This window comes from Oreochromis niloticus, linkage group LG11, assembly GCF_001858045.2.
Source record: "Oreochromis niloticus isolate F11D_XX linkage group LG11, O_niloticus_UMD_NMBU, whole genome shotgun sequence".
NCBI classification, from domain to species: Eukaryota; Metazoa; Chordata; class Actinopteri; order Cichliformes; family Cichlidae; genus Oreochromis; species Oreochromis niloticus.
Window position 1 is genome coordinate 1,272,147 of NC_031976.2, and position 27,469 is coordinate 1,299,615.

General features: G+C 43.0%; 2 protein-coding genes and 1 long non-coding RNA gene across 6 annotated transcripts; 2 read left to right on the forward strand and 1 right to left on the reverse strand.

Annotated features, from left to right (window-relative positions):
* The first annotated feature begins 2,243 nt into the window (after window positions 1-2,243).
* On the forward strand, window positions 2,244-17,064 carry kpna5 (karyopherin alpha 5 (importin alpha 6)). Of its 4 annotated transcripts, none has more exons than XM_003454859.5 (14): window positions 2,244-2,420; window positions 8,614-8,747; window positions 9,218-9,319; window positions 9,405-9,504; window positions 9,982-10,076; window positions 10,725-10,856; window positions 11,142-11,230; window positions 11,306-11,405; window positions 11,531-11,694; window positions 13,573-13,651; window positions 13,739-13,864; window positions 13,952-14,079; window positions 14,557-14,735; window positions 15,356-17,064. In XM_003454859.5, the coding sequence occupies exons 1-14, from the start codon at window positions 2,348-2,350 to the stop codon at window positions 15,541-15,543; spliced, it is 1,689 nt and encodes a 562-aa protein (XP_003454907.2). In that variant the 5' UTR covers window positions 2,244-2,347; the 3' UTR covers window positions 15,544-17,064. The 4 variants fall into 4 exon arrangements, with proteins under 4 accessions (XP_003454907.2, XP_005459457.1, XP_005459458.1 ...); XM_005459400.4 differs by lacking the exon at window positions 2,244-2,420 and adding an exon at window positions 5,615-5,771; XM_005459401.4 differs by lacking the exon at window positions 2,244-2,420 and adding an exon at window positions 5,627-5,721.
* Window positions 17,065-20,121: 3,057 nt separating this feature from the next.
* On the forward strand, window positions 20,122-25,782 carry cnih4 (cornichon family member 4). The gene is made up of 5 exons (XM_003454858.5): window positions 20,122-20,279; window positions 21,600-21,668; window positions 21,859-21,971; window positions 24,001-24,141; window positions 24,221-25,782. Exons 1-5 carry the CDS (start codon window positions 20,211-20,213, stop codon window positions 24,246-24,248), a joined length of 420 nt encoding a protein of 139 aa, XP_003454906.3. The 5' UTR covers window positions 20,122-20,210; the 3' UTR covers window positions 24,249-25,782.
* Window positions 20,316-21,452, reverse strand: LOC112848244 (uncharacterized). The gene is made up of 2 exons (XR_003222253.1): window positions 21,061-21,452; window positions 20,316-20,640 (listed from the first exon to the last, which is right to left on the reverse strand). It is a non-coding gene; the product is annotated as an uncharacterized LOC112848244 (long non-coding RNA).
* Window positions 25,783-27,469: the final 1,687 nt, after the last annotated feature.

The window sequence follows — 27,469 nt, forward strand, 5'->3', positions numbered from 1 at the left end:
AATAGTTTGCTGCTTTATAAGAAAGCCCTCCGCAAAGCCAGAACATCTTACTATTCGTCACTGATTGAAGAAAATAAGAACAACCCCAGGTTTCTCTTCAGCACTGTAGCCAGGCTGACAAACAGTCAGAGCTCTACTGAGCCAACCATCCCTTTAACGTTAACTAGTAATGACTTCATGAACTTCTTCACAAATAAAATTCTTATCATTAGAGAAAAAATTACCAATAATCATCCCACAGATGTAATATTATCTACAGCTACTTTCAGTACCATCGATGTTAAGTTAGACTCTTTTTCTCCAATTGATCTTTCTGAGTTAGCTTCAATAATTAATTCCTCCAAACCATCAACGTGTCTTTTAGACCCCATTCCTACAAAACTGCTCAAAGAAGTCCTGCCATTAATTAATGCTTCGATCTTAAATATGATCAACCTATCTCTAATAATCGGCTATGTACCACAGGCCTTCAAGGTGGCTGTAGTTAAACCTTTACTCAAAAAGCATCTCTAGACCCAGCAGTCTTAGCTAATTATAGGCCAATCTCCAACCTTCCTTTCATATCAAACATCCTTGAAAGAGTAGTTGTCAAACAGCTAACAGATCATCTGCAGAGGAATGGCTTATTTGAAGAGTTTCAGTCAGGTTTCAGAGCTCAGCACAGCACAGAAACAGCTTTAGTGAAGGTTACAAATGATCTTCTTATGGCCTCTGACAGTGGACTCATCTCTGTGCTTGTCCTGCTAGACCTCAGTGCAGCATTCGATACTGTCGACCATAATATCCTATTAGAGCGATTAGAACATGCTGTAGGTATTACAGGTACTGCACTGCAGTGGTTTGTATCATATCTATCTAATAGACTCCAATTTGTGCATGTAAATGGAGAGTCCTCTTCACACACTAAGGTCAATTATGGTGTTCCACAGGGTTCAGTGCTAGGACCAATTCTGTTTACATTATACATGCTTCCCTTAGGCAGCATCATTAGAAGACATAGCATAAATTTTCACTGCTATGCAGACGACACCCAGCTCTATCTGTCCATGAAGCCAGGTAACACACACCAATTAGTTAAACTGCAGGAATGTCTTAAAGACATAAAGACCTGGATGGCCGCTAACTTTCTGCTTCTTAATTCAGATCAAACTGAGGTTATTGTACTCGGCCCTGAAAATCTTAGAAATATGGTATCTAAGCAGATTCTTACTCTGGATGGCATTACCTTGGCCTCCAGTAACACTGTGAGAAACCTTGGAGTCATTTTTGACCAGGACATGTCCTTCAATGCACATATTAAACAAATATGTAAGACTGCTTTCTTCCATTTGCGCAACATCTCTAAAATTAGAAACATCCTGTCTCAGAGTGACGCTGAAAAACTAGTTCATGCATTTATTACTTCCAGGCTGGACTACTGTAATTCTTTATTATCAGGATGTCCTAAAAACTCACTGAAAAGTCTTCAGCTGATCCAAAATGCTGCAGCAAGAGTCCTGACAGGGACTAGAAAGAGAGAGCAGATTTCTCCTGTATTGGCTTCCCTTCATTGGCTTCCTGTTAAATCCAGAATTGAATTCAAAATCCTGCTCCTCACATACAAGGTCTTAAATAATCAGGCCCCATCTTATCTTAATGACCTTGTAGTACCATATCACCCTATTAGAGCACTTCGCTCTCGCTCTGCAGGCCTACTTGTTGTTCCTAGAGTATTTAAAAGTAGAATGGGAGGCAGAGCCTTCAGTTTTCAGGCCCCTCTTCTGTGGAACCAGCTTCCAGTTTGGATTCGGGAGACAGACACTATCTCTACTTTCAAGATTAGGCTTCAAACTTTCCTTTTTGCTAAAGCATATAGTTAGGGCTGGACCAGGTGACCCTGAATCCTCCCTTAGTTATGCTGCAATAGACGTAGGCTGCCGGGGATTCCCATGATGCATTGAGTTTTACCTGTCCAGTCACCTTTCTCACTCACTATGTGTTAACAGACCTCTCTGCATTGAATATCTGTTATTAATCTCTGTCTCTCTTCCACAGCATGTCTTTATCCTGTCTTCCTGCTCTCACCCCAACCGGTCGCAGCAGATGGCCCCGCCCCTCCCTGAGCCTGGTTCTGCCGGAGGTTTCTTCCTGTTAAAAGGGAGTTTTTCCTTCTCACTGTCGCCAAAGTGCTTGCTCATAGGGGGTCATATGATTGTTGGGTTTTTCTCTGCACCTGTGAAGCGCCTTGAGGCGACTTTTGTTGTGATTTGGCGCTATATAAATAAAATTGAATTGAATTGAATTGAATTGAATTGAATTGAACTTCCTGCTGTAGGTTTGACAGGACGAGCTGCAGCAAGAAAGCCAGATGTCAGAATCAGACAAAGAGGCTTGGCTGGCCCATGAAACACCACCATTGGACTACTGCAGACTGGAAGAAGGTATTATGGACTGATGGATCAGAATCTGGAATCTTTGGTTGTTAAGTGTTAGCAAATACAGAATGATTATCTGGTTGAAGGTAACTTCAGAGAGGTGATCAGTGAGCAGCAACATGGTTTCACTACATACGTGATGTTTCCTTTGATAGTGTTGATGAAGACAGAAGGTGTTACACTGTCTCTTTAGACAAGAACTGTGCTACTGTATGACGACTGGTTCCTATATAGTACATTTCTGGTGTACTTGACCCCAAGTACTTTATTCAGGGAGCTCTTTGGGTGTAGACATCTATTAAAGACTGTACAGAGAAAACCATGTTGGCATCATCAGCTGATGGATGGTGACGAGATGAGGTGATAGTCCTGCTTATACTAAAGTTAAAGACAAAAAGTCAAAATGATTCATCATCCATGATGTCACATAGACAGTAACTCAGATCTGCACAGCTTCTGTTTTAAACACTGTAGTCAGCTGCAGAAAGAGAACATGAGATTTTCTCTGACAGCATTCAATACAACCTGATGTAAGGTCAAAGGTCGTCACCTGATGAAATAAAAACTTCAACAAGGAATTCTTTCACACTGGGTCTTGCCAATAGTGTGTTATTTACCATAAAGTAATTCAGAGTCAGTCATATCTGAGTAATGACAATGTAATATATTGTGGAGGTAAGCATTACGACACCAGGTTCCCGTGCGCGCCGAAGACGTCCCTAAGACCGCTGTCATTACCCCCTTCGGCTTGTTCGAGTTTTTGCGCATGCCGTTTGGCCTGAAAGGTGCCGCCCAGACCTTTCAGCGGCTGATGGACTCAGTTTTGCGTGGGCTGCCGTTCGTTTTTGTTTATCTGGACGATATATTGGTGGCCAGCTGCTCAGCGAGCCAGCACGAGTCCCATCTGCGCCAGGTTTTCCAGCGTTTGGCAGCGCACGGCCTGATCATCAACCCTTCCAAGTGCCAGTTTGGGTTGCCTGTTCTGGATTTCCTCGGGCACCGCATTTCCGCTGAAGGTGTGGTTCCGTTGCCCGACAGAGTCCAGGCCGTTTCAGCTTTTCCACGCCCCACGTCGGTTAAAGCGTTGCAGGAGTTCTTGGGGATGATAAATTTTTACAACCGCTTTCTCCCCAGAGCTGCCCACCTGCTGCAGCCACTCTATGCTGCCTTAAAAGGTAAAACAGCCAAAGATCCGGTTGACTGGCTGCCGGAACGCATCCATGCGTTTTCCGCAGCCAAGTCTGCGCTGGCTGACGCCGCCCTGCTGGCACACCCGCTCCCGTCGGCGGAGATCGCGTTGACCACCGACGCGTCCGACGTGGCAGTGGGTGGGGTGTTGGAACAGCGGGTTTCAGGTCTCTGGCAACCGCTCGCCTTTTTCAGTCGTACGCTCCGGGATGCCGAACGCAAGTACAGTGTTTTTGACAGGGAGTTGCTAGCCCTGCACCTCGCGACACGGCATTTTCGTTTTTTCCTCGAGGGTCGCAACTTTACTGCGTACGTTGACCACAAACCTTTGACGTTTGCGATGTCCAAGGTCTCTGACCCATGGAGCGCACGCCAGCAGCGCCAGTTGGCGGCCATTTCGGAGTTTACCACAGACATTCAGCACGTGGCTGGTAAGTCCAATCACGTCGCTGACTGTCTGTCACGTGTGTTGGTTTCTCCAGTGTATGTCGGCGTCGACTACGCTGCCATGGCCGCCGAGCAGCATGCTGACCCGGACATCCTGGCGCTTCAGTCAATGAAAACGGGCCTCGTGCTGGAGGACACCCCGGTGTGGGACGGCGGTCCGCGCCTTCTTTGCGACGTTTCTACCGGCCGCCCCCGCCCGGTGGTTCCCCTTTCGTGGCGTCGTCGTGTTTTTGACTCGGTGCATGCCCTCTCTCATCCCGGCGTCCGGGCCTCGGTCAAGCTGGTCAGCGCCAGGTTCGTTTGGCCGGGCCTTCGCAAGACGGTGAAAGAATGGGCGGCGGTTTGTGTCCCATGCCAACGCTCAAAAATCCACCGGCACACGCAGGCACCCCTCGAACCTTTCCGTATCCCCGGTCGGCGTTTCGATCACGTCGGGGTCACCAATGTGGAGGTAAGCATTACGACACAGAGCTCTCAGTTCACACTCCTTCTTTATTTGTCTCCAACATCAACTGGACATATCGCGCCACAAAACAGAAGAACACACTTCCTCAACACTGGGTGTGAGTGGAGCCCTCTAGTGGTCCACCACAATATATAGATTTTTACTGTATAGCGTTCTACAGGACTGAAGGAGGTGCTGGTAAAGACTACGAGTCCTGCTTGATCCCTGCACTGAGATCTGGCACAGGACAGCTGTGATGAAAGACCTCTGCACCCAGGAGACACAGTTTGGTCCTGATGGTCTCCTCATTAGGTCTTTTCCAGGCTGAATGTTGACGATCATAATATCATCATATATATTTAATCTCTCTAATATTCTGGGTATTTATATTTGAGGTATTTCTTCTATTTTGTAACTTTGTTACATAATGTATAATTTGATTTAGTTCAGTCTGCTCCTGTTGTCTTGGCGCAGCTGTAACCACATCATTTCCTTAGGGATTAATAAAGTATACTGATTCTAATGTGGAATTTGGATCCTGTTATCAAATGCAAAAGAACAAATTACACTTGTATGAAACCTGCTGCTGCTGTGTTTTTAGATCTAACGAGCTGTAGAGTGCTCATGGATCTAAAACTGTTTAAATCTTCAGGTTTATATCATCCTCAGTCTTGTTTCAAGGACAACATTTAATTTCCAGGCAATTCTTTCACAGTACTCTGTGGAGTGTGCAGCTGATGTCATCTCTGGGGAGAGTGCTGAGAGTGCTGAAGCATTCAAACATAGAGACTATTAGAGTAACACAGGTGTGTCGCATTGCTATCTAATTAACAACAGGGCCTACAGAGTGAATGATTCTTATAGTATCAAGTTAACAATCAGAATCAGTCTATGCGAAAGAAGACCCCCTGAACACAAATCAGCGTGATGGGAATTACTAATAATGGCAGAAAAGCATCTTTGGGAAAAATGAAGAGAACTTTCTTGTCCCATCCGCTGATCTGTGACCTATACCGCATCAGACACCAGGGGGCGAAAGAGACGTTTGGCTTCATGTTTGTGGAGCGCTGGGTCGTCCATGGGGAAAATGGGGGTGATTTGGCGCTTTCGGCTTTCCGTACTATACCGGTGGACGGAAACGGAGGTGTTGTTGACGCGCGGGGTTTGCTGGGAAAGTTTTAGTTTGACGCCATTTTGGATTAAGAAACAGAGGGAGTAGTCGAAGCTGTAGGTATTTCACAGCCGTACGTGTTTCAGCTACATTAGATCTTCACTGGGTAAGAATCGGGGAAGGCTACGTAATAAGGGTAGAGTTAGTAAAACCGCTGCATTGAATTTACAGCAGAGATGTTGACCACAAGTTAGCATTAGCCATCGAGTTATTCGCGAAGCTAATTTAGGGTCTAACCAGGAATAACTTGACCAAAATCCGTTTTGTTTTGTTTCACGGAGTGAGGTTAGTTCCTGCAAGCCAGTAAAACGACGTGTTACGAAATCGCATAACGTGGGTATTCAATGTTCATGTTTTCTGTTAAATGTGTGCCTATACTCTCAAGAGGGGAGTGATTTAAGCAGTTAGGCATGACCTCCTTCCTGACCGGGAAAGCGGGTCGTGTCCACTTCCTTGATAAAGAAATATCCTAGTTTAGGAGCGGCTATCGCTGTCATTATTTACAGCCATAAGAACGCTTCAGTTTAGAAGAAAGTCAGCGTTATCGCTCATCATCTGTGGAGGTGCTCTTAAGATCTTGGGTAGGAGAACTCACTTGGAGGTGGAGATTGCTGTGACCTTAAATACTCTACAGTTTTCCAGGTTATGCTGCATGTCTTCTCCGACTTGCTGAATATTCCCGAAACGATTCAAACTTGGTGTAGATTTAGATGGAAACGAAGTTCCGAAGGTGAAGCCATTGTTCGAAAAAGCGCTTTACTTTTGGAGGTGTGGTTCGTTTTGTTGCAGAGATGTACCGTTTCTAGCAAATTCTGTGGGAGACTTGGACTATTGCTCTTTAATTGCTGTTGAACTGCTTCTATTGTGCTATTTTCTGTGGCTACAATAACAAATAAAAAACAAAAAAAAGAGTGCACTCTAATTTTGTAACCAAGTTTAAATAATAAGGGGTTGAAAGTAGGACTGCAACGATTCATCGAGTAATGCGAATAATTTGATTATAAAATTTACTTCGTTTAATGCATGGCTCTGAATTATGCAGATGAAATGTTAACTTGGTCTGAGACCATGTTTAAGTTATACAGCTTGGATGGAAGCGATACCTGCAGCAAAGAGGGGTTTGAGTCTAAAGGGCGACATTCATTTCAAGGCTTTCGTAACATTTTTCACATTGAAAGTGGAATTGGGTTGATATTTAAACATATTAAAATAAAAGCTTGTTTTACGACAGGTTGTGTGGTAAGCCCCGCCCTCTGTTCAAAGATGGCCGTTCACAGTGGACATAGATGCTTCTTTCACTCCTCTTTCCAATCATCTGTGTTCTCTGTCCAAAATGTGAACATTGGCATCCTTGAAAGAGTGACCTTTGACCTTTAGATGCAGCTGTCCAGCTGACAGAAACAAACAAAAGTCTAGATAGTGACTATAAAACCCGCTGAGAGCAGTCACAGGTATCACAGCTGGTGTATTTAACGTGTTCCTTGGTGTGTGGGGAGACGTTGACATGTGGAGCTTACCACAGTTTTCATGTTGACTTTTAAGCCGGTAGAATAAATTTGTGGTACTGCTACCTTTTGTGGCATAGTTTTATGGCATGTTTTGAAAAATACTGCATTTTGTTCGACATCCAAACGACAGCGAGTCTCATTCCTTCGCTCATCTGAGACTTCTGCTGTCGCCATAATTCTCTCTGTCTGGTAGTATATAAACGCGCATGCTGGGCACATTCCAGCCGGTAGGAAATTTTCCAGTTGGCAGGTGTGAATAAATGATGCATTTGCAGCGTGTGGTAGGAAAAAAACCTCACAGTGAATTACATGCAGACAGTTTTTACGATGCAGCCATTTTAACCGATGTACATGGAAAACCCCGCGATACATCGGGTATATTCGATATATCGCCCACCCCTACCTGAGGGTTGTTAGGTTGGACGCTGAATTATTGATATTATTATTATTATTATTATTATTATTATTAATTACCATCTACACCATCATGTCTTCTTTTCAGCAGCATAAAAGCGTTGCATCAAAGCACAGGGCAAACTCGAGAATGCTAATATGTTCGCTTTCCGTCACTGCAGACACCGCTTAGTCTTTTAAAGGTTTACAGACACAAACTCACTCATTCACTTGTCAAGACAGTGAATCGCCCTATTGACTAACTAGAGAAAGATAATGTGTCAGTGCCATCAACTCCTACTGTGCTTTACCAGTTCCTTTTTTTTTCAAGCAGTTTTAAATGTATTGGAAGAGAGAATAACAATCATTGACTCAGTATATAGAAATAATAATCATAGCATTACTATAAGGACTCACAAATGTCAGCAGATTTGTGGGGGCGATTGCTGAAATGATCGAATGGACATAAGAGAATGTAGTGTGTGTTGCTAGCAGCCTGGACAATCACAGAGTGGTCCCAAAGCCACTCTGTGTGCTTAGGTGGTGCCTGGTTTGACACTTGGCATTCAAGTTCAGTCTTTGTTTGATCAAGCTGCAAAAAGTTTTTTTAGGTACCGTTCCCCATTTCTTTGCCTTCATATGTTCCTGTCCTGGACACCTACAGACAATTTGTTGAACTTCATAGCTTAGTTTGTGCTCTGACATGCACTGTCAACTCTACGGGATCTTATAACAGCAGGCACGTGCCTTCCCAAATCATGTCCAATCAACTGAATTGTGCTTAATTTTGAGTGTCATGGCAAAGGCCGTATTTTAATCTCGTCCAGTGCAAGTAAATGTGATGAGGGTGTGAGGATAAATGCAAACTGCAGCTTTACTGTAGGAGCCTTTTCTATAATTGTCCCACACAAACCAAACAAACTGTATTGTGTTTCTATTTGTGCCGCGTACACGCTGCTTGTTGATGTCATTTCATATGTTGTAAACTCAAATGTACCGAGGCTTCAGCATTTGATGATGATTGCATCGATCTGCTTAAATCCTCAGACACAATGGCGAGTCCAGGGAAAGACAACTACAGGATGAAGAGCTATAAGAACAAAGCGTTGAATCCTCAGGAAATGCGTCGAAGGAGAGAAGAGGAAGGAATTCAGCTACGCAAACAAAAAAGAGAGGAACAGGTGATCTTTACTAACATTTAGTGTATAAAATGGAATTAAGCTTAACCGAGTTCAACACGTGTGGGACTGTTATGGTCCTGTTTGGACCTGCTGTGTTCTTCCTATCAGGGTGTGAGGTTTGCTCTCCTCTGCCTTTGCTGCCAGCTAACTGCACTCAGCAACTGGGGCTCAAGTTCCCATTAAAGTTTGAGTTGTGTCCATGTGGCTTCTTACTCGTCTGTGTGTTTGGTTAACATTTGATTTTACTGAGCTGTTGTTTTTTTGACAGTGACTGGATTGTGTTTCTCTCTTTACTTTGGTCCTGATTCTTCTCCGTCTCCATTTTCAGTCTGGACTTCTTTATAATATTCAGGCTGCGTCTCTGCTCTGATCACTACTGTCTCCTGCAGCCTTTCACTTACATTTGTACGTCTGTGCAGTTTTTTGGGTTTTTTTTAATGTGTCGTTTGGCTTTGTCTGTATGACTGCAGCTGTTCAAGAGAAGAAATGTCTGCATACCTTCAGCTGATGACTCCATGCAGGAATGTCCAATCCAAGATCCAGACATCAGCTCCACAGTACCCATCACAGGTGTAAGTGTAAACTCCCTTTCTCCCTGTGAGTTTGCTTTGCTGTAGTCTGAACTAAACATCAACTCTGTCTGATGCATTTGTGCAGGATGGAGTCATAACAGCAGATATGATTCAGATGATCTTTTCTGAAGACCCTGACCATCAACTAATTGCTACACAGAAATTCAGAAAATTGCTTTCCAAAGGTGTGTGTCTGTGACGTTTAATGGAAGATTCTTGTTTTTGTAGTCAGTTTACTAAAAGAGAAATAACAGTTTGGAGCAAAGTTGAACAGAGTAGCTGCAAAGTTATTTTATTCTGCTTTCACCTGGCTGTCAACAACAGACTCCGAGCTCTGCTCTGTGTGCAGCTTCTGTAAAGCCTCGTTTCTACAGGAGCAGTGCTGCCTCGGTATCAAAATACTAAAGTAATCATTTGCCAAACTTTAGCAATGTTGCACCACACCTGTACTGACTTACATAATAGAGATTAAACCAAGAGAAACACACGCAACGACCTGAAAAAGAAATCTTGCTCTTTGAGGTATTTTTCTGCAAAACACAAATTTAATTGGTTTTCTGAAACCGACCTGAACATTTCACAGCCTGGTAATCTGTCTGTGAAATGCCTTTAACCCTTTAGCAGGCTCGTGCTCAAAGTGTTCACTCGTTTCTTTTGCACAGAACCCAGCCCACCCATAGATGAAGTGATTTCCACTCCTGGTGTTGTGACTCGGTTTGTGGATTTTCTGAAGCGGAGTGAAAACTGCACACTACAGGTCAGAGACTCCAACAATACATTAATCTGAGAGTAGCAGGACATTCGGTCATTTGAATGTCTGAATAGTTTCACTATCAGATAACAGAAGTGTTCCTGTATCATGTGTTCACCATGTGACGTCTCCAAAACTCATCAGACGTCTACAGTCAGATTCATGCTTGTATTGCATGTATTTAACTTTGTCCTTTGATTAATTTGTTATTCATCTCAAAGCGAGTGGGTGACATGGTGTTTCACAGGGCAGCAGTTTACATGTTGTTTTGTTATTAATCACATTTGTATTTATTTATTATTATTAATAATACCTAGAATGTTGAAACGATTGGTGGGAGTTACACAGCTATTGTGAGCATTGAATTAAGAAGCTTTGTGAGCCTGTAAACTTCCAGTTATATTGTGAAAGTGGGCTGGGCTGGCACGCTTATTAGTAAAAACAATGAAGTGCTATTAGAACTCAAAGCTGTTTCTGATCAAGCGAAATGTCCTTATACTTTGTGGAGGTTTGTACTAGCGTCCCAGCAAAAACGACAGAGAATAATATTTCTGAAGACACTGAGTGTGCCAGTATACTCGTTGTCGTCGTCGTTGTTGTTGTTGTCGGCATCATATTGTTTTAACCGTTGTACACGGTGTGTGCTCGTAACAGTTCGAAGCAGCCTGGGCACTGACCAACATCGCCTCTGGGACCTTCTTGCACACCAAGGTTGTGATTGAAACAGGAGCCGTTCCCATTTTCATTGAACTGCTGAACTCAGAGTACGAGGATGTGCAGGAACAGGTGAGAGTCACACAACAATCCCTGCTTAGTTACAGGTGATCTGCTGTGATTTTTCACACACACAATGATCTGTATGTTTCCAAAACTAGCCTGAAATAGAAAAGCATCCAGTGAGTTGCCATCTGTATCGTGGATGTTCAGTTTCTCTAACAGTTTCAGGACTTAAGAGAGGAACAAACCTGAATCAGTGTAAACTGCTCTCATAGTGTTTGACTGGACGGGTTTTAGTCTCAAAGGCAGTCTGCTGGACTGTAACGTAGTTGAAGCATGTTGGCTGTTTTTCAGGCAGTGTGGGCACTGGGGAACATAGCGGGCGATAATGCTGAGTGCAGAGACTACGTACTCAACTGTGGCATCCTCCCATCTTTACAGCAGTAAGTGTTCGTCGTCTGTCTGCGTTTGTCTGACTGTGTCAGAGCTGTACTAACAGCTGGCTCTGCTCTGTGCAGGCTGCTCGCTAAATCCAACCGTCTCACAACAACCCGAAATGCAGTGTGGGCTCTGTCCAACCTGTGCAGAGGCAAAAACCCACCGCCAGATTTTGCAAAGGTCAGTCCAGTCATCGTTATTGAATACTGGAGCTCATTTGCCTTCCTCCTTCTTAAAGTCATATTTCCTGTCCTGATCATCCGGTTCCAATATTAAATTGTTCCTTGTCTGTGTTATTTTGTCAGGTGTCTCCTTGTCTCAACGTTTTGTCCAGGCTTCTGTTCAGCAGTGATCCAGATGTGCTGGCTGATGCGTGTTGGGCTCTCTCCTACCTGTCTGACGGCCCCAACGAAAAGATCCAGACGGTCATTGACTCCGGGGTCTGCCGCAGGCTCGTTGAGCTGCTCATGTACGACACTGACATACTCTTTGGTTGTTGTTTTTTGCACATTTGTTCAACTTAAAGGAAAAAGTCATTGCTCCCTAAATGTAAGAGCTGATTGCGCTGTGACCAAGCTTTGAGTGTTCCACATAACTGTGAAGGAATTTCAGCCCACTGTTCTTTGCAGAATTGAAGGGCTGTGGAGCCAAAACATAACGTCACAATTGGATTTAAATTTCCTGAGTGTAGCTGAGGTTCAGTGCGAGCTGGCTGGGCATTGTCCTTCACAATTTTCTGGGAGACAGCTGAAATAATTTTTCCATCCATGTTCTTTTAGTGTTACTGTTATGCTAGATGTTGGTGGGCAGTGGGATCATTTGAAAACTGCATTTTAGATTTATTTGGGTTATCTGATATTAACATTGGTTTGATCTGCAACATCTGAGTGTGACAAATCAGAAAAAAAGCCTTTTATTGAGTTATAGTTGGGCATTCAATTGATAATTGATAAGAATTTCTGTTTCCATTATGGATATTGCTTATCTGTTCTCATTAGCTTCACTTTGAGAGTCACCAACATCTCTGGGCACACTGGCCATTTGCCCAGTGTGCCGATGGGTTAATTGAAGGGACGCTCCACACCAGCCCTACAAGTGCTGACACAAGCCCATTCATTCATTTTCATTGCTGATACTGTACTGCCTAATCAACTTGCTTAACACAACCAGCCCCTCCCCTACCTGTAGAACAGTTTAGTGTGTTGAAAAGGCCACACTGAAAAGCTCCGAGGAAAAAGGATAAAGACGTGTATTCAGGAAAATGTGTCCAATTAAGCGACATGTTAGAAGCTGCACGGTCAACAGTAGGACCACCAACGACTAGTAAGCAGCCCTCACGGCCACAGGAGGCTGTGTCGTTAGGGTTAGGTGGAAACAGTGTGGGCTGGGTGTGGCATTTACTCAGGTTTATCATCAGTCTGGGAACTTGGCTAGCTTAATATTAGCATGCTGTCTCTTCAAATGCTTGCAAAGGGCTGAAGTTTACTGTCGCGCTTGCATTCTTTTGTGCAGTAAAATTAAAAGTATGCTGTAGATTGTGCAACTCTTTTTGTCCTTTGGCACATGAGCTGAAATCAGCTGATTGTAGCGATAAGCACAAACATATCTAAAAAACTGAGCTTCTGGAAATCGGTTCTTCATTCCCATTCCATTTCATTTTAAAACATGGTCGTTGACAAAAACCATAAGAAATTATTGGTGTTTGAAATAACACTGCTGAGTATGGAGCCACCAGTCCGAGGGCAAGATTCCTTTAATATAGTAAAGGGCCATGTTGAATGCTAAGTATTAGCTGAGACTGAGATGAAGTCCGATCGGGGGTGGTGACACCTAAAGGCAGCAGCCAAAAGAAGAAAACCGAAACAGTCATTAATAAACGAAGTACTATGGTGAATAAAAAATGATGTTAGGTGGTGCTGGATTTAAAAAAGAAGGGATCGGCATGTGAGGCTTTCAGGGTTAAACAGAAATGTTGGATTAACAGTCGACGGTATTAGTTTCCCTTGCAATGAGCCTATTCATGCACGGTTGAAAATGTTCATTGTTGTATAAGCTCCAGCTTTCAGTCCTTTGAGTTTCTTATTGGTGGTATGAAACTTCCAGAGTCATAGATTTTTTTGTTTGTTTGTTTTCTGAGAGCGTTTATTCTGTTCATCTGTGTTTTCTTTGGGAGACGCAGCGTCCAGTAGAACACAATCAGCTTTTTCTGATTTCGTTCCCTGGACGATTTGAAGCATCAAACTTTATTTTATCTTTATGGCGTCACATTGTTGCACAAAGAATCTGTCGTCTTTGATCCCGCGCGTCTCACCGTGCGCGCGTCTCACCGTGCGCCTTCTGTTTCTAGGCACAGTGACTACAAGGTTGTTTCTCCTGCCTTGCGTGCAGTGGGAAACATCGTAACAGGAGATGACATCCAGACTCAGGTAGAGCCGCTGTTTCCTTCATTGATGCTGATTGGCCTTTTCTCATTGACAGCATTAAGATCATTGGCTTCTCTATTTTCGTCTCAGGTAATCTTGAACTGTTCAGCACTGCCATGTTTACTCCACCTTCTCAGCAGCCCTAAGGAATCCATCAAGAAGGAGGCATGCTGGACTGTGTCCAACATCACAGCAGGAAACCGAGCTCAGATTCAGGTATTCTGCTGCGTCATCTCCGTTTGTCGTGGCGAGATGAAAAGCTGCTGTTCTTTGCTGCTGACCACGTTTTTCTGTTTTTGTCAGAACGTTATTGACGCCAACATCTTTCCAGTGCTGATCGAGATCCTTCAGAAGGCCGAGTTCCGCACGAGAAAGGAGGCTGCGTGGGCAATTACAAACGCCACCTCTGGGGGCACTCCTTCACAGATAAAGTGCGTTTACCAGACGTACCCGCCCTCGTCTTAAAAACACTTGAGTCACGAGATGTGAAGATTCCTCTTTGCTGTTTCCCACAAATACAAAGCTTGAGGCACGGTTCTGTTGCTAATGTCGATTTAGTTACAGCCTGTGATGAGTCATTAAAATCCACCAATGTTAGCTGAACACTGCTTCAGATGGTGCACCACACTCTGAAGTCTGAGCTTTCCTACAGACACCGTATGGATGTTAATGTGATTCATTCAGACTGTGGAGCTAAATCAACAGTGCTGATCTGAAATATTTCATTTTACATGTTCATATGTTTGGTTTATGTCAGATTTCACTGTGCTGGGAATTCTCTACACATTCCACATTGGTGTTGGTGTTCGGGGTTATGTTTAGGAAGTGGTGGAAATCCAAAAATCAATCGTACTTTATAAACAAAGTGAAATACTCCTGTGCACTAACGTTTGTGCTTTATGTGACAGGTATCTGGTGTCCCTGAATGCCATCAAACCTATGTGTGATCTGCTGACAGTGATGGACTCTAAGATTGTTCAGGTGTCACTGAACGGTTTAGAGAACATCCTCAGACTGGGAGAACAGGAAGCCAAACAGAATGGAACTGGCATCAATCCGTACTGCGCTCTGATTGAGGAAGCTTACGGTAATGCTCGGAAACCACCAACAGAAAATTCACCAGCTTTCATTCACTCTCAGAAAAGTGGAGATGTTCTTTTGTTTCATGTTTGGTTCCACACCCACTGTGTCTTCACTGCACCTCAGTGGGGTTGTTTTGTTTTTTTCATTTTGTCCCTTCTTGGCACCTCTTTGTAACCAAGCGTGCACGTCAAAAATCATGTTTCCAACAACGTATAAGTTAAAGTGTCAAATAAAAGCGAAAGCTTTGCTTAGGAAGTATGTATGTGAGGGGGGAAGGCAAAGTTTAGACATTTTAAGAATTACAAGGTTTTTTTTAGCATGTTGGTATTTTTTGTCTCACACTCGCTCCCATCCTTCTCTCACACACACACACACACACACACACACTGCTGAATGCAGTGGAGAGGAACTCAGGGTTCAGTATCTGACCCTGGTGTACTTTGGCACACAGACCGGAGCAGACGGGGATCGAAACACCAACACTTTGATTGGTAGATGCCTGCTGTAGCTCCTGAGCTACATCAGAACATACATTATATTCCCAGAAGTTTTCTCTCACCCAGTGTTGAAACTCCTGTTGTGTGAACATTGTCAGAAATCTGAGATTTGCTTCCATTCTTTCAGGATTGGACAAGATTGAGTTTTTACAGAGCCACGAGAACCAGGAGATCTACCAGAAAGCCTTTGACCTGATTGAACACTACTTCGGTGTGGAGGAAGAGGATGCCAGCCTGGCTCCACAGGTGGATCAGAATCAAGGCCAGTTTGTCTTCCAGCAACAGGAAGGACCCATGGAGGGTTTCCAGCTTTAATCCCACTGCACTTCCTTAGTTCAGTCTCGTTGGACTTGGAACGTCTCTGCGGCAGACCCATCTCTTCTCTGCTGTGCCAGATCTTCACGTGTACTATGCCTGAGATTTGTGAAAATAGAGATCAAAAGTTTGGCTCCTCTGGAGTCCTAAATAGAGAGCTGAGCTTTACTTGTTTCCATACCGTTGATAAAATGTCTCTGCCATTGAAAGCCGACTCAAGTTAAAAGGTTTTGAAACCTTGTTTTCAAATTTAGTGCTAAATCACCATGTTAAGCTTTCAGTGGTGTTTTTTTAATCATTCTAAATGATGTCAATATTTATGTCTCCAAGCCATCATCCATATCCCTTTGTGAATGTGAAACTACCTCTTCAGTCTCCAGAAAGAAGAGTGAAAAGGGAGAGAAAAGAACACAGAGCATTGCTTTTTTTTCCCATTGATGTGGAAATCGGAAATGAAATCCGGATCGGAAATGTTCAGATTCAGGGTCACCTGTAGAACAACACTATTGTATGTCCCAGCGCTGCCGCACTGTCCGTCTGAAGCAGCGGCACATCCACCTTTGCTTTTATTTCTAAACTCGAAGAACGTGGGCTGTTGTGTCTGCTGAGCACGTTTTTCCTTCACCTCTCACTGAAAGCAGCTGCTTCCTGGATCGAGTAGGCAGCCGGCCGGCCTGAGTTAGAGTCTATGACAGTGTTAGCTTTTCATTGCTGCTAATTTCAAATGTTCTTTCAGTTGATCCACAAGTTTTATCAGGACGTGGCAGGTAATGTCTGTTACACGATGCTGTGTGCAAAACTTTCTCGTGAGATTGTTCAGTTGTCCTGTTTGCCAGTTAGTTATCTGTCTTAAATTATTTCTGCCTGGTGTGATGGGATTTCCTGAGCGACCTGGAGGGTTTTGTATATTATATATACATGTAAGAAAGTGCAAAGACGATATTTAAGTGGCTGTGGGAATAGGTTATATGCAATATTTTTTCTGCTTGATATGCAGTTTTGACAGTTTCATTTTGAACTTTATCTTTGAATATTTCCACTTTATTTTTTCATGTTTTGTTGTGGTCGAGGTCTTAAGAAGGAAGCGGAGGCTTCTGTCCTTCTTCGAGCTCTGCCCCCGAACACTTTTGATACGTGTCGATTTGAGTACAGTGACATCAACTGGACGCAAAATCAGTCTATATTTATGTGAAGTAAAACTATTTGTAATGCAGAATTTACATCAAGCACATTCAGTCATATAGTTTTCTAATATTTCTGGTTTCTCTGTTTGTCTTTTTTTTTTTTGTAGTTTTGGGTTTTTTTCTGTTTGGAAGTTAATTTGCTGTGTTCTCGTCGCTCTTGGAGTCATGTATTTAATTGTCAACAGCCGATGTACAACAGTGTAATACTATAATATGCAGCCTGTGTGGTTCCTGACACACACGGAGACCTGAGGCTGTTTTAGTCACTGATCATGTGTGAGGCTGCAGCTATATGATGTAAAACAATGTAATAAATTTATCCATTGGATAAAAACTATGTGAGCTGTGGTGTGCTGCCAGTTTTCTGGAGGAAAGTTCTTGTCCTGTTTTACTTTGGCATTTAAAGTCTGTGAGGAGGAAAAACTGCAGGTGTTGCTGTGGAGTCAGATTGTTTCAAAGCCTCGCTGTGAACTGTTACTGGTGACGGCCTGTTTGAAGCTGAAGCTCCGGCACGTGTCAAAGAGTCAACACACGGCTTCAGAAACGCTGTGCCGAGGCGGGGGCTGAACAGAGTCACGTGATCAATGACGTCCGAAGCTTCGTCACTGCTTCAGTACCTGATTCAGTGGTTTATAAGGAACTGAATCACTGGTGGGATGTGTGCTGTGTTTGGGTGATTTAGTGTGGGAGATGGAGGATGCTGCCTGTTCCTAAATAAAAACCAGCTCCATTTTATTTAGCAACAGTCGCCTCAAGACGCATTTTAGTGTAAGGTAGACCCTACAATAATAACTGCTGATAATAAATCATCAGCAATTCTGCTCCCAGGTCTACAGAAGAAAAACACTGTAAATATAGAAGTTATAGTATATATAAATGCATCTGTCCCCTGGTTAATTACATAATCACGTGGAGGCAGGGACCTCACAGCACCTACTGTAAGATTGCTGTACATTGTTATATATAGTGGGGGGTTATTAGTAATAATCATCAAGAAGTCACAAGCAGGAGAACACCCCATGTGTTTAGACATGGAAGGTTTATTAATCAAAAATGATTTATTATTAAAATAGACATAACATTTTCACCCTAAAAGCACATGTTCAAAGCACCATATCAGCCTGATGTCAGACAGAAGCTGTGCAGTGATCAATCATAATGAAGCTGTTCATTAGAAGTTGTAGATTCAAGCTGCTCTTCATATTTGTGGCCACCAGATGTCACCAAAGAGCACTGCGTCGCATAGCTTCGAACCGTTTTTCACTTTAAGCTTCAATTCTTCAGAAAGCTTTAGCTGGCCATCAGTACGAGAAAGTTGAAACTAGAACTGGTACTCAAACACAGAGCACACAGCTCATGGAGAATGTAAGGCAACAACATGACAAAGAACATAATATATACACAGGAGGAAATCAAAGCAGGGAGGACACACCTGAGGACCACGGCTGACGAGACAGTGTCCAAATAACCATGACAGGAAGGCTCGTGGAGTTGGAATTCGTCCAATCAACTGAGAAACTGTAACTCCGGAAAAAGGTTCAGTACAAATGCAGCATTTTATGGATCGACTGCACTTTGCCTTCCAGCCCTCCAGAGGAAGATACTCTGACTTTATGGCATGTACTGCACACTCATCTGGAAATTTTATTTGTGGACTTTTTAATGTGCCTGAATGAAGATTCAGGCACTTATATGTCTTTTATGGATTCTTAGCGATAGAGGACAGAGAAACTTAACCCTTCCACAGGGTGTCCTCAGAGTCGGTGCGTCTCTGTTGTTGTTCATTGTGGTAGGTGATGGACGCAATGTTTATGGACTTTATAGTCATAGAGAGGACAAGAATCAAATTCTGTGGTCTCAAGACCTCAGCTCTTCTTTTTTCAGATGATGCATTTGGCTTCATTGAGCTTCACTGAGCTCATGCAAAGGTGGTTTACAACCAAATATTGTGGCTGCAATGACAATTAGCATGTTCTCAGGCCTTTTCCACAAGTGAGGGAAGGATGGAGCAGGAGACTGATGGACTAATGGATGTAGCATCTGCAGTAATGTGGCTGTGTGTTAGTCTGAATCTTAAGGTGCCAGCAGAGGTGGCTTACAGTTTGTAGCATAAAGGTCTGAGTTAACTGAGACTTAGTGCTGTTTTCTGTGTTTCTATATTTGATCCTGTGATGTTTTTGTTAACTTTAAATTTCAATCATAACATTTCATATCTGTAAAAATGTATAAACGTCCCACAATGCACTCGCCTGCTTTTGTGCTTGGATACAGTATGCACTGGATTTCTGTATATATTTTCTGTACCATTTATTTTTTGTGCAGGAATTATGTTAGTCGTGGAATTCTGTTATGGGTTTAGGCAAAACCAGAATGAAGAACTCGAGCGCAGACATGACCAAGACAGTAACTGTTTTAAAGATTTGACTGAGTTCTGTAAGACAGCATGAGAGGTTTAGTTCACAGCTGAAGGTGGTTTATCTGTTCACAGGGGAGAGAGCCACTGTGAGAGAGGGAAAGGGCGCTAATGGCAATGAACCAAAGAGGAGAGCTCCATGGAGTGAATACAGGGCTCTCTGAGTGCATGGAGGCTTTTGCTTACTTGCAGCTGTGAGCGAGTCGGAGAAAGGCGGCTGGTTTGTTGGCTTACAGGCGAGTGAGTCCCAGGACGGCAGGCAGGGAAGCAGTAACAGTCAGTGATCCAGTGTAGGTTCTCTCTTTGGCCCAGGGAAGGGTTACTGGAAACAGGAAGACAGAGATGTTAGCGCACAAGACCGAGAGGATAGTGAAACCAACATTTAGGAGCCAAATTGCCTCTCAGTGGATGCTCAACCCAGTCAAGATTTGTGAAGCTGATGAGAAACAGATAATCTTGACACTAAGACCTTACCTGATAGAACACTGTAGGTTTCGAGCAAAGGCTTTGTTCTTTGTCCCACACACCAATAGCATGTAAGAGTCCTGACCATAACACTGTCCTGAGTGTGTTTCCTCGTTATTGGCTCTTAAAACGTTTTTGCTTCTTTCACTGATGTTCATTACCAACTCCCCTTTAAGCATCTTCATTAGGCTAAAAGAAAATTCCCTCTTGCTTCTGCCTCCAGCATTCTGTCATTCCCCCTGCAGCCCTGTCCATTTCCCCATAACGAACAGCACACCGAGCATCTGTTCTGCTGAAGCAGCCTTATAATATTTTTGCTATTTGATGTTTACTGTCTCTTGTTAACCACAGAGCCAGCAGGAGTGCCTAAAAGTTCAAATTTTTGTTTTTTATGTTTTGTTACGTCGTTATTTTACGTCAATCTTGACAAAATGACAGAAAAAATAAACCACTGTTACAGTTTGTCTGGATCCAGGTTGTCAGGAGTCAACCATGTCCACTCCGGTCCGCTAGGTGGCAGCGCTGCATTAACACTGTCACAACTCCGGGCAGCACAAACGAGTCAACTGTCCGGAAATAAAAACTGTACTTGCGGAAAAAGGAACATGGAAGCGGCAGTGTTCATTTTGTCTCTTGTGGATTGTTGTGCGCTGATTTTCCTCTCCGTTTACTTTGTATCCTTTTCGATTCAGTGAGTCGGACGATGGTAATCGTCTGCGTCAAAGCGGGTTTCTGGCCGAGAGCTTTGCTGAAGTCTTCTCTCTATAAAAGAACAAAAATAATAGCAACCAGCTAGCTTGTTAGCCGCCTTGTTATGAGCGTTGTAGTCGGGCTAGTGTGAACGAACTTGAGACGAAATAAATGTATGAAAGTTTGTAGAGTGTTTTGAGTTAGGAGACACGAAGAGCGGCTGTCTGCACCCATCTCTGTACTGATAGTTTCATTTCACACTGTCGGGGTTTATGTTGCAGTCCCACGCAGCGCTGGGTGACATGCTTCACGAACTGGTTTGACTACATGTCGGTGAGGACACATCTGCTGAAACACATGAGAAATACGAACTCATTAGTTTTAGTAGGTTTGTACGGGGCTGCTGGGCAGTTGGTTTAAGAGCTCCATGTTAATGCGGAGTTTAATGTGTGGCGTTTAGTGTCAGCAGCTAATCGACTATTCTATCGATTAATCCACCGGCGTTTACTGTTGGTCGACAATAACCAACTAGTCCAAACTCAGAAACACTCTTAAGTTAAATTTGAGAACTGTTTAATAGAAAATGTCGAAAACTAATAAAGACATCTTAAGCCATAAAACAATAAATCGTACAGCCATTTTCTTCTGCTTATCTGAAGTCCGGTCGCAGGAGCAGCGGCAGCTAAGCCCAGACCTCCCTCTCCCCACCTCCTACAGTTTATCCGGGAAAACATTAGGCTGTTCCCGGCCAGCCGATAGATGTACCATCTCCAACATGTCTCGGGTCTACACCGGGGCCTCCTCGGTAGGACATGCCTGGTCGGAACTCCTTACACAGGAGGTGACAGCTTCTCCTATAGCCGGCTCCTCTCGATGTGGAGCGACTCCGCTCTCAACCCCTCCAGAATGACTGAGCTCCTCTCCCTATGCTGAGGGAGAGCCCGTCCACTTTTTGGACTGTATCGGCGATCTTATTCTAACATTGTTAACAAAAGATAAGTTCCAGATTCACGGATTTATGGTGCGTCTCAACAACGATGCGCCATCTGGTGGCAGATGGCTGCATAACATTTAGGACACAATAATTTACTGAGAGTAGGCATCAACTAAAATTTGTACATTTAGATTAAAGGACTTCTAAGTGTGGTACCATCTGGGTCGACTAGTCCAGCACATCCTTAGGATAATTGAAAGAACCACAGTCGAGGTCCTGAATGAAGCATCCCAGAGGAGCCCACCCGAGGGATCAATAAAGTTTTATCTTATCCTTTTCCCAGCACATCGTACCTTAACTTGAAATATAGATTATAACCTTGTCTGATCTAGAATGTGACTACATCAATGCTAGAGCCTGCTGTTCCAAGCTAAACAAAGTAAGTCTCCTTTGTCTTATTGATTTTATAGATATGGTTGATGATGCGGTTTATCTGTTACCCTCCATCGTTTATGAAATAATCATTGCTTCTTCTTTTCTTTTTGTAACTGACTGTAAAGAGTTAATGTTCACACTCAGATTTCTAATCTGTAATTCAAATGTTTGATGGATGTTTGTTTGATATTTAGTGGGTAATTCCAGAGATGGTTGCCCAGTGTCTTTCCACCATGCTCATGTTGGTCTCGATGCACTGGTTCATCCTCCTCCTGAACCTCCCTGTAGCAGCCTGGAACATTTACAGGTATGCCCAGTCTCAGCATCAGTTAGGTCCACCACAGCTACACGTGCATGTCGGCAATCCTTTCTCTTTTGTAGTTGTTCCTTTTATGTCACGTGGTTGGAAAAATAATTAAAGCAGCAATGATGGGGCCTCATTCAAGAGGCTCCTTGGGTTCTAAAGCCAAAAGGTAGAAATCCTAATGTTTAATGTGGACCCAAAACACTACATGTATACAGGCTAATATGAGGCCCCTCTCAGAAACGGACATAAATGTAACTGTGTAGCTGGATTTAAGAAATAAGTGCTTAAAGTTCTTCAAACATGTTTAGTGCCATCTAGTGTTGGCACAGAACATGATGTCACCAGGTTGGTTGGTTGGTGCTAATGCTGCTTACATTAGTTTGTGTTAGCAAACTAGTGACCAAAACAACAGCTGAGTGGAACATAAGGACACTAAAACTAAAAATGAGTCTGTGGGTGTCACTGCTGTATTGTCCCTAGTTACAGCAATGTTGTTATGTTTAAAAAACCAAGGATATACTGTCCACTTTCACTCTGCTGCACTGAAACGGGACTGCACTGTTAGCTGTAATGTTCATTTTTGAAAAGTACTTTATAAATGAGAACTGTGTGGAGGAGAGCCTGATTGAGTCGCCAGACCAACCAGCCTGAGTCTGACACTGGTATGTTCCTCACCAGGCCGGATGAACAAGCCGTACAATCTCTAAGCAAAGCAGTGCAATCGGCGCCATTTCATACAGTAAAAGAGTTTTTCTTTTCTCAAGCACACCCAGACACTTCAGAAAGTGTCTCTGCCTCGCAGTCACCATTTTATTTATTTTTTCTGATCGCACACATCGACCTATTTTTCCTGCGGGCGTGCTGATGGGATTCCCAGTAAGATACAATAAGACACAAGATACAATAAGTGCTTCAATAAGATACATAGTTGTGTTTGTGGTGTGCCTGTAGGAACCTGTTGTGTTGTTTACTGTTTTGCTTGGGAGACGATTGAAATAGAGCTGATCACATGGGCTGACTGCACTGCACGGTACATCCAGCCACGTGAGGAAGAATCAGTTTCTGACTCAAGCTTGTCGGACTCAAACAGGCTCTCCTCCACACACTGTATAAAACCGAACATTACAGCTAACAGGTGGATTTTCCTTTTTCAGTGCAGCTAGCCAACCAACGAGGAACCACTTAGCCAGAGTGAAAGTGGACAGTACATCCTTAATTTGTTAACATGAAACTCCTCGTTTTCCCCTCTGTTATTAGTTCTGTCACTAGTTACCTAACAAACTAATGCAAGTCCATTAGCAGCAACTAACCAATCAGATGATGTCACGTTCTGTACTGGCACAAAATATGTTGTAAAAACTAATCTTCCTTTCATATCAAACATCCTTGAAAGAGTAGTTGTCAAACAGCTAACAGATCATCTGCAGAGGAATGGCTTATTTGAAGAGTTTCAGTCAGGTTTCAGAGCTCATCACAGCACAGAAACAGCTTTAGTGAAGGTTACAAATGATCTTCTTATGGCCTCTGACAGTGGACTCATCTCTGTGCTTGTCCTGCTAGACCTCAGTGCAGCGTTCGATACTGTCGACCATAATATCCTATCAGAGCGATTAGAGCATGCTGTAGGTATTACAGGTACTGCACTGCAGTATACAATGTGTTGAATAATCAGGCCCCATCTTATCTTAATGACCATTAGAGGACTTTGCTCTCAGACTTTCTTTGTGCATCTAGGAAGCAGAGGAGCTGCAGTTGGTTACCAAAATAAAGGCTTGGATAGAATGTACTGTACCATCATTCAAACTTTTACATAAAGAGTGACAAATGAATCATTTCATCCAGAGAGTGATCGAAGCTCTTCCTTGTCATTTTCTATCAAAGAGCGGGGTTATACTGTGTAGGGACCCAGCAGACACCTTAACAGTACTAACCAGTGACTAAACTTTCAGTCACAATCGGTCAGCTGGAACAGTCTTACTGGTGCTTTGAGTCTGCTGGGTGTATCATCTTGATCCATCTCACCCTGCAGGTACTTGAAGGTTCCAATGGGAAACATGGGAGTGTTTGACCCGACTGAGATCCACAACCGGGGTCTGCTCAAGTCTCACATGAAGGAGGCCATGATTAAACTGGGTTACCACCTGCTCTGCTTCTTCATCTATTTGTACAGGTGACACAAGCACACTTTGCTGACACGTCCAGGGCTGTCTTAGCTGTTTGCACTTACATATCCGACTTTTGTTTTCCAGCATGATCCTGGCTTTGATCAATGACTGAGCCCGGAGCAAGAAACTGACTTCAGCTGCCAAATTCCAGGCTCCAGGGTTTGCTGTGTCCCTCTCACATCCTGTGCTCCTGTACTGTATGCATTTAATGTCTCAGAACAACTATTACATTTTTTGTATTGAATTCCAGAGTTTGACTTTGCCACATTGATATGGTTAATATTTAACCTTTCAAAAATACACCTTCATAATCTCCAACAGAAAGCACGTCTGTACTGTGAAAAACAATCACATTTATTTTTGAACCTCTCTGTTTAACAATAAGTCATTACAACCTCAGCAGCTGTTAGACATTTGCAGTCTGTTTCTTTACCAATAAAGATAAGCCCAGTCCCTCCTAGTAATGAGCTACTTTCAGCCTCATGATGAATACTTATTATTCTGGTGCTTTACACAAAGTATTGAAGGTTGCTGTAAGGACCTTAGCTCAACAGCTTCTACCAGAGTGGAGCAAAGGTTTGAAGAAGCTGAATTAAATCAAACTAACAGCGCAGGCCCTGCAAGGATCCGTCTTGGCGTAGCAGCCTAAGTTATGGCAGGGATCCTTCCACAGTGTGCTCGGGCTTTCTGCCCACTTCTTTTCACCTGGCTGGTCGCTCTTGTGCTCTAATGTGATGCAATCCATGTAATAACTATAACACTTCAGTTCATACTGTAAATTGTATTGTTTGTGCCACATGTAATGACTTTTTCCGAGCTAGTGATTCAATCAGTTTCACAGTTAATGTGGTCCTTTATTGTGTGTGCATGCTATGCTCCACGTCAGGGTTTAATGACAACTAACCTCCCATTAATAAGATGTTTCTATGATACTATTGCTGCAGTCTATCCTCAGCAGCGTCATAAGCGCACTGAATTAAGGGGCAGTCGGGATTCTGATTCTTTGATTGGCAAAGTTTCATTGTTCAAGTAAATGTTTGAAAGTTCCTGTTGTGTCAACATAATCCTATTTTTTTAAAAAGTAAACATTGAACCACTTATGTTCCAATCAATCCATTAAATGTCCAAAACTCCCAGTCAGATTTAGAGGTTTGAAACTGGCTCATTAGTCTGTTTTTGTCAGTATTTTGTAACTCAGACTTTCTTTTATTGTCTACACCAATAGAGATCAATGAAAGTGGCCCACTCCACGTGACTGACGTTGTGTATTTTATTGTGTAGTTTGCATATGTGCACTCACCTGCTGGTTGGTTTGTGACTGCTGCTCTTTGATTTCGACACTTTGTAACAAACACATTTACTGACAGTTTTCCAACGTTGACCTCAGGTGTCTGATTGCACTGACGTGTAGTTGAGGTTGGATAACTAATCCAGTTCTGAGACTTATTCTGCATACAGGACCAACCAGACACAACACACACACACACACACACACACAATCTGTCTGTTCCTTACAAACCTAACATGGTCACCTGTGGCAGTCATGTGCTGCTCCACTCTGAATGACAATCTGTCATCTTCCTGTGTGTCTGCAGTATTAGTACAGGAAATGTTGTGTTTACTGAATAAATTTTCATTCCATTACACTGCCTGGCATTCCTGTGATCAATAGGCCTGATTATAGTTGTTCTTTTCAGCATCCTTCTGCTCATCACCACAGTGTGAGAGAAATGATCTCCTTACTAAAACTGATTCTGAGGTGCAGTTTCACTAACTCGGGTGTAGAAACTGTGGCAGTTCAACTTCAGTCTGCACGTTTCAGCTTTTTTCTCAAAATAGATTTTCAACTTAATTTTGAAATTTCAACTTTATTCTCAAAATGATCAATAACATATTTTTTTCTTAATGTAACCTTGATACTCTGTCATACTGTTGAGATTAAATGAAGAACTTATTCTGTTTGCACAGAGTTTTAAAAAATTATTATTTATGCCTTCTCTCTCCTTTTGTTCTCCCTGGACCGTCCAATCATCATTTGATTATATTTTAAATTTTTATAGTTTTGATTAGAAGTTAAAGATTGTTTACTAGTCCTTTTAGCCTCTCTCAGATGTAATGAGAGGCAACATGTAATATCTTTCAGTACAACAACAGCAAGGAAAAACTTACGCATATCAACTAGGCTAGAGAGTGTTTATCAAGATCTAACAAATAAAAGGACGACTGCATCAAGAACCTCATAAGATTATTTGGTTGGGGCTGACCTCCTCAGATTAATCTGTGTAGCCAAATAATTATAATATAAAACTATTTTGTTGTTTACTGAAAAAACCACAGCTTGCACAGTCTGGTGTGGAAGAAGTGACGAAAAGCTAAGAGGGAAAGACAAAGTAAAAATCGATGTAGCAAAGTGTACCAAATGAACCAACATGTTAGCTGCTGCTGCTGCTGGAGCTCACAGCCACAGGAGGCTGCTGTTGGTAGCAGCAGCTGTGGAGATGCACAGGCAGAGCAACAGCAGTCCCAACACCAGAGTAAGGACGAGATGGAGGAAAGTGTAGTTAAGGTAAGGAAACAGGTGGAGAGATATAATAAGGGTGGTTGCGAATGATTCAAATGGGATTTCCAGATGCAGACAGACGAATGGTGATGGCTAACCAACCAGACACAGAGGTGGTGGTTAAGCAGAAGAAGACAGCTGTGGTGATAGATGTAGTGATACTGAGTGATAGCAACATCAGGAAGAAGGAACATGAGAAGTTGTGGAGGGTGAAGGTAACAGTGGTCCCCGAGGTAATCGGAGTACTCAGTGCGGTATCCCCTAACCTGGGCGAGTGGCTCCAGCAGATCCCAGGAACAACATCGGAGATCTCTGTCCAGAAGAGCGCAGTCCAAGGAACAGCTGAGATACTGCAGGACCCTCAAGCTCCAGGCCTCTGGTAGAGGACCCGAGCTTGAAGGATGTAGACCGTCTACACGGGTGGATTTTTTTTAATACAATCATGGTGGGCCACCAGTCTAACCTTGCTGAAGATCTTATTTATGCATATTACTGTGTTGCAAAAAAGCCCTATGATATGAGTCAGTCTCACAAGCATGTAGCATCATTGATCCTCATGCCTGAAGGAATGTCATATGCAATCATTACAAATCATAAGTATGGTAATGTTTCCATTTGGTGTTGCATCACTCGAAATATACACAAAATGTACACAATTTTTCAGACAGTCAACAGCTACAGTAGATATCTCAGGACTGATTTTCTCCTTAAAGAGTTGTAAATCAGTGGAGTGATTATTTCCTGCACATGAACAGCACTTAGTATTATTAGTA